Source organism: Mixophyes fleayi, chromosome 2, assembly GCF_038048845.1.
Source record: "Mixophyes fleayi isolate aMixFle1 chromosome 2, aMixFle1.hap1, whole genome shotgun sequence".
Classification (NCBI taxonomy): Eukaryota; Metazoa; Chordata; class Amphibia; order Anura; family Limnodynastidae; genus Mixophyes; species Mixophyes fleayi.
This window is the reverse complement of record NC_134403.1, coordinates 272844850-272852437: the sequence shown is the minus strand read 5'-3', so window position 1 is coordinate 272852437 and position 7588 is coordinate 272844850. Positions and strand designations below refer to the sequence as shown.

The window sequence follows — 7588 nt, the reverse complement described above, 5'->3', positions numbered from 1 at the left end:
AACCAACCTTCATATACTGATCACAGAGAACTTCGATGATAGCATCACAGGTGTCAGGTATTATCATACCAAGAACTTGAGGTGAAATAGCTGTGCTGTATTTCAGATCTGCCAGTGTCCTCCCTGTTGCCAAAAATCTTAGCGTTACCACCAGTCTTTGCTCTGGCAGTTTGGATCTATTCTTTCTCCTTATTTCTCTTTGGTTCCGTACCTGCAGTCTTCTTGCCACAGCAAACAGTAAAAGTGCAGTTGCTTTTTGTTCTTCTACTGTATCCATCGTAAGTTAAAAAATAACAATGAATGAAGAGACAGTGTTGCCTTATCTTTTTATGAGGTTTTGGGTGTTAACTATAGTCAAAGCTCTGCCCCTTTATGCTAATGTCTTTGGTTTATCGTTACATGCACCGCAAATGTTGCTTCAGTGTGTGCGAAATTAAAATCATTGTTCACGACAACATGGCTGTAAAAAGTCGCTAGCGGGACGGCCGCTCTTCCCTTTATCGTTTAAAACAAGGCTAGTGTGTTTGCAGTCCATGGACCGAGCAATTAGACCAACGATCGGATGTAAAATCAATCGGCATAAAAAGTTGGTGGAAACTTCTGTAGTGTGTGCCCAGCTTAAGAGAGAGATTGCTGGCATTTTCCTGTTCACCTGTGAATACAGGTTGTCCTTAACTTTAAGTTATCGCTGCTGATTTTTTGGACACGTTGGTTTAGTTTTCAGTTCTAGTGATCACTGAGCTAATAGTTTTTACCCATGTTTTTTTGACAGAACAAACATATGTTTATGTAGCTCACCCCCACACACCCTAATTATTTGCAGTTTGTACTTTGGTAGGTAGAACAGACCTAGAATAAATTTCAAGTCCATTTCAGGGCTAGAGAAGATGCAGTTTTGTTGCCTACAAGTTTCCTTATGTTAAATATTTTCATCAGTTAAAATTTTCTCTCATTTTCTCTCAAGTAATAGACTTATCATGTGGCATATATTAAACTGTGGCGTAGGACAGTACTGATAGGATAGGTATAGGACTTTAAGCACAGTGGAGTGGTAATACAATTTAGTAAAGTAATCTATTTGTTTTTTTATGAATGAGGAATGTATCTGTATTGACTTAAGGCAGTAGTCATGATTTTCAGTTTGAAATGTCAAGTGTTATTATAATGTTAATTGCCTTATATCTACAAAATGACCGTTCTGAATGGACTTCCAATGGACATTTGCCTGAGCTACAATTTAAATAAAAGGTTCTTACCATATACAATTTACAACAGTGGAAAACTTAGTTTATTGACAACTTCATCATAACATATAAGTACTAATGCAACACTTGATACATTCATATAAATGCATTCATGACATCAGATTTGAAAGTATTTAAATCAACTTGATATTCCAAAGACAAAAAAATAGAGCTAATTTAACAATATCAATATTTTTCCTACTGAAGTTAATTTTCAAACATCAATATTTTTTCTCACTGCAGTCATTGCTAATGCAGCTTAATTGAGTTTTATTTTCTGAGTCTTTGTAATCGCTATTACCCTGCAATTTTGACCTTTTCAAACAATTTGTCTCAAACTGTAATTTAGGGTTAGTCGGAATTATGACTACCGGACTTAAGGCAGAGTAAGAGCAGGCAAGTATAATTCTGGCATCATTCATATCTGGGGTTGAATTGAACAAAGAGTAAATCCACATAGACATATCTAGTCCAAACAGTACCACGTAGAGAACGACCAATAATATGACAGCTCTAGCAGCCTTGTACGTAACTGATTTGCTTTGACCATTATCTGAGTTCCGAATGACCCTAATATTTTGCTGGTGATGGAGCAACATATTGACTATATAGCTACTTGCCAAAGACATTAGTGCCACTAAAATTAAGTCCTTGATTACTAGAAGTATCCCATTGATGAAATAAGAGATATGAGTCAAAAAGTCTGTTCTGCAGCTTACCAGATGGATTGTGTATGGTGAATTTGTTAAGTTATTCTTGGCCTGGGCATAAATGGCACTAGATGGGTACAGCAGCAGGTTAACAAAGAGAATAACTATAATGATGGCCACCATATTTTGAGACATCTTTGGCTTCAGATAAATCCAGATCTTTGTTGTAGGTGCAATAAGGATGCACTGATGACAACAAAGTAAACTGGTAATAGAAATAGACATGGCTCTGCTCACTCTGTAGGTGTAAACAATGAGTTTGCATTTGCCATCATCTAGTAAACCTTCTAATCCAATTGTGTACATGTATTGGGGAGTCACTCGAGCCAGAAGAACAAGAAGATTAATTAAAGCTAAAACCATTAGTATAATATTGGTTGGAAGCAGCTTCTTATCCACGATCCTAATAAAGATAAATTTCAGCATAATGTAGACATTGCCTGGAATCCCGATCACCACCAAGGGAACAAATTCAATGGCTCTGAGAAGTCTGATTTCCATGAGGTTTTCTGAGTCAGGAACCTGCAAAACAAAAAATTTGGGTATTTGTCATAAGTTGGACTGTTTCATATCGAAAAAGTGGGACACAACTAAAATATTAAACAAAGGTGAGTGCATAGCAGTGTAATATATTGCATTCACATGGGGCATGAGCATAATAATATTTATAAATTGGAAATTAATGGGAAGATTTAGTACAAATACAGTTTTTTCATCTAATTTTCAAAGATGTTCTGCGAGTCTGCTTTTATGGTAAATGATCCTCAGTGTGTACTATTTTGTGCATTTAGATATCTCATGTTTTTACAGAAAGCTTGTGTACATGGTATGCCTGTCTTTCATATTGAGTAATGATCCTTATATTTGGGTGCACCTCATTGCAGTGTACAACTGGTGCATTCGAATAGCCCTTGTGTATGTATTCTTTAGCTTTTTTATGATAGAATTGTGATTTCAAACTGCATTAAACCTTACTGTCGATAGAAAAAATTAAAGACTAGTTGGCTAATAGCTATAAAGAAGTTATAAGCTCATCCTGTGATTTTGGGCCAATAGTTTGTTTTTCAGCCAATCCATCCACAAATATTTCTGTTTCCCACAAAGAGATTGTTTGTACAATTAGGTTTAAAATATATAAAATTCACATACAATTAGTTTGTTCAATTAATTTGTTCAATTTTGAATTTTTTATATTTTCCATATATAATTTGTTGTTAAAAACAATTCTAAAATACAGGGTTGTTCTAAATTTTTAAACTTTCTACATCCAGACCTGCGGAAATGAATCCACAAACCACTGATATTTACAGAGACTTGAAAGTTTCTGAAATGTTTTGTTCATTTCTAGTAATCTTATAGTGTACAGGATATTTGTCGATTATAAGTGAACTTTACTTTGACTAGGTTATTCTGCTTATAGTTAGGTGATTTCAAACAGTGTGGTAAAAATGTGCTAACAAAAGTAGCAAAACTAAACAGAAAATAATAATAATACAGGTAATAGATCAATTGTCCTGAGGGCTTAGAATTTTTCAGATAATGTTTTTTTCAACATAATTTGTAAAAGCTTCTGTTAAAAAAGTCATAGTTCAAAATATGTAGTATTCATCTTTTTATTTGTAGAGTGAAAATGCAATCAGTGTTTTATTAATCGTAAAATGTACACATTAAAACAATTTTTGGCAGGAGAAAAAGCTTTTTTGTTCAGTTAATTAAGTCTAAAGTAACCACATGATTATAGTTCCCACAATGACAATGTAACATTTCTTGTAAACCATTAGCATATAATAGTGATGTTGTAAAAATTGTCTGAAGTTCTTTTGTTCAGTCTGCTTAGAATGTAATGTGATTTTTTTTTTATATACATGCTGTGCTTCAGGAATATTGATTTAGATACTGGGCAAAAATGTAGAAACACACTTTAGATACCAAAGACTTTGTAATAACAATATAAAACATTTATATTAAATTGCTATATAACATGTGAAATTAACATGAGGCCCTTAGTGCACATTTTAATCAAACGGAATGCTTATCTACAGCAACAAGGTGACCGAGTTCATTGGGGTGCCTACATTAGCAATTCATTTCTATAACGCTTAGTTTCCTCTCTCTTTTGCATCTGCCTAAAGGTTACAGATAATGTTGTAGGACCTAGCCGAGAGCTAATCTACATAAAAACACTTATGTCTAAATAGGTGGGGTGCTGGGCCAAAGCGAAGGAGCTCATAACCTTCAAAGCACTAAACAGATAAAAGGGGAACTTAATCTTCATGCTAAATATGTAATATTTAACATGTACACCTGCGTTCTTGCCCCCTATCTTCTAAAGTATGTCATAGCAATGATGCATTTTTCCATAGATTTGAAAAACTTAGTGTGCGGACTAACTCCCTTTCTTTTTTTCTGTCTAGCACTTTGAAGGTTGTGAACTTCACTCTGACATTTTTGTCTTTCTAAGTCTCCCTGCATTTCAAAACTGACCAACAGAACAGGGCCTTGTCCTTTGCTTTAAATGCTAAATCATACATTCAGTGCTCATTCTTCTTCTGGATGCTTTGAGTACGTTTTTTAAAAAAAATATATCAAAATAAATTAATTGTTTTATAGTCATGTAAGTTGGGCATACTAAATTTGGGGGAAAGGAAAGTATCTAGAATATATTTTTTTGTTGATATATTTTTTTTAAAAGTTAAAAATGTTGTTTAGTATGTTTATATCTTAAAAAATTTCAATAAAAATACTGGATTTAAAAAAAATGTAAAAAAAAAAATGTAAATTAAATTGATTCCCTTTATTGGCTAATTGAGCTCTGGGTGACTTTAATGTTTTGCTGGTGATGAAGTAACATCAACATATAGCTGTCAGCAGTGCCCCTAAAAGTCCTTGATAATTAGAGGTGTTCTATTTATGAGGTAAGTAACATATGTCAGAAAGTCTGTTCTGCTGCATCCCAGGTACAGAGTATATGGTGAATTTGTTAAATTAGTTTTTTAGTGGCCATAAATAACACTATGGATGAATTGGTACATTTAAATTGCAATCTTTCAATACTGTTTCATCAAGCGTTGAAAAGTCTGATGGTAGTGGTCATGAAAGCTCACAGGTTAAACATTGTTAATGGCTAACATGGTACAAGCATGAACTGATTTTATATTGTAGCAAACATACATATTCTGTATTAGGCAGAGCAAACACAATAGTCAACATAAGTCATACTACAGGCATATTTATTCTTTTGGTGTCCGAAGCATTCCCTTGTTAAGTCCCACATCGGAATTATGAAAAATATAACATACCTCTATCAGCTTCTCTTGATGGGTTAGTAATGTCGGATAGTACTGACAGTTTAGCTATATTTATAATAATGTGTTACTGACATCATACCCCCAGTGATTCATTAAGCAGGAGTAATTAGCAAGGTCTCCACTGTAGCAAAATATCTTTCACCTTGCATCTTTGTAACTTTATTTACATCTGCCATTTCTCAGCAGTCACTAGTTATTTCAAACTATCATTGTTATTTGTTGCACCAATCTCCACCGATTGTTTTCTAGTTAAAACTTATGGAACAGTGCGTTCCAGATATCACCACTGCTAAGGGAACCAATAAAGAAGAATTATTTGTTTAAAAGTATTGTGACTATAGCTTGGATTGCAATGTGTGTTAAATAGTGACAAAGGCACTCACAGGGCAAGAGTGGCCATTTACAATATGCATTAATTTGTATTTCCTTTACAGAGAGACAATAAAACTAGAGATGAGCGGGCTCGGATTGCGCTAATCCGAGCCCACCCGAACAGTGCGGATCCGACGGGATCCGAGCACTGTTCGGGTATTTCCGGCGGTAAAAAAAATGAAATCGAGGCTATGGCGTCAAAACCCAGCGTCGGATCTCGCGAGACTCGAATTTTTTAAATTCCCCGGAAGCCGCAGTTAAAGTTTGCAGGCAAGTATTTCTATTCCATATCCTAGGATGCACACCATGGCACTAATGACTGAGTATCATCTTGCTCCAAGCAAGCTGTTAGCATTCAAGCATCCAGCACAGACCTTCTCTTCCTTTATCAGTGTTGTTTAACCATTACACCCACTGAAAATAAACAAAAAAAAAAGGTATGTCTCTTCTAGATGCGAGATTGTAGAGTGTAAATGTAAAAGAAATGTTATTTTATTTGTCAACAATAAAACAAATATGCTATAGAGACATTATGGGTGGGGAGGAATTGCAAGTGTAGAATGATGACCATCAGCTGTACTCCAAGGGATGTGAAAAATAACACCTTCCTTAATTTTACCCTTTGCCTTCACAAAAGAATTGCCGCATTAAGGCTCATTAAATATGTGTACAACAAAGGAGCACAAACACCCCCCCTCACAACTCGGAAACCTAACAAAACCAATCAATTGTTAGTGCTCCCAAAGCTGGCTTCGAACATCAATTATGCCCAATGGGTGCTCTGAGGAAAATTTGTAAAAAACAAAATCCACTAAAATGTCGAACAGAAATTCTTATTTTAATATTGCTTTACTTATGACAATAAGATAAAACTGAAAAAACAATCAAACACATTTATACATAAAAAAAACAAACAATGCAGAGAAAGAAAATGTTATATTATAAATGTGGATCTTTAGAACAAGTCCACAGGCTGTCAATCCAAAAGGGTCAAGTTTTCACAAACTTATTCAGGCATTGTTAACTTTCAACAGTAAGAGGTAGAATGTTACTACCGACATCCAATATTGTATATGGCAGGATCTGGGCTTTCACAAAAAAACTATTTCATTATTGCATTGGGAAATAGTCACTCATCGCAAGCAGTACAATCCAACAACCCTTACAGTATCACCTAAGGCTCTAGTATAAGAGCACTCTCAATAAGCGAGTTTTATAATATGTAAGGTGAATACTAGATATATGCTCTATGCAGGGACGGATTTTGTGCTAATTCAACAACACTGGGCACCGCATTTAATGGCTCTAGTGGCCCCTAGAGTACTGCTGGTATTGTGGTAATACGGAGTACTCTCTGTAATTGAGCAAAATCAATCCATCCACTTTCAAAGAGACCATGCCAGCATCTAGTAACCAAATAAGGAGATTATGTAGACTAATATATATTCCTTCATTACATGTTTAATATATGCCTATTATGCCATTCTCATTTTTTTTTATTTAATAATTAAATAAAAAAAAAAAATGAGAATGGCATAATAGGCATATATTAGCTTCTCGGCATGAAGTGTAGTGACATTGTTTATCCATAAAGTATGTGTTCCATATTTTACTGGCCATGCCCCTGTGTGCATATTTGTACAGATTATTTGCGTTACCTAGGAGACTGCAAGCAAGGCACTGATCCTGCCGAATAAGTCCAGTGGTACTGCTGTTTAAGTCCACTGATCCTGCCACGTGTTGGGCCACGTGTTTGTGCCTCCCACTTGTGTCGCTTAGCTTAGTCATCCAGCTACCTCGGTGCAACCTTTTGGCCTAAAAACAATATTGTGAGGTGTGAATGAATGTTATTGAGGTCAATAATAGCATAGGAGTGGAAAAAAAAACAAAAATATGGTTTTTAGCACTTTTTATGCTTTTCTAAAAAAAAAATCAGAGCCCAAAACCCAAAATC

At 35.0% G+C, this 7588-nt stretch overlaps 1 protein-coding gene across 1 annotated transcript; it reads right to left on the bottom strand.

Moving 5' to 3' along the window:
- Nucleotides 1-1465: 1465 nt before the first annotated feature.
- On the bottom strand, nucleotides 1466-2455 carry LOC142139941 (olfactory receptor class A-like protein 1). Its single transcript, XM_075197807.1, has one exon. The coding sequence runs from the start codon at nucleotides 2453-2455 to the stop codon at nucleotides 1466-1468; it is 990 nt and encodes a 329-aa protein (XP_075053908.1).
- Between the last annotated feature and the right edge of the window lie 5133 nt (nucleotides 2456-7588).

What these genes read in the sequence shown, in the direction of transcription:
- LOC142139941 (XM_075197807.1), bottom strand. Translation starts at nt 2,455, where the DNA reads ATGGAAATCAGACTTCTCAGAGCCATTGAATTTGTTCCCTTGGTGGTG.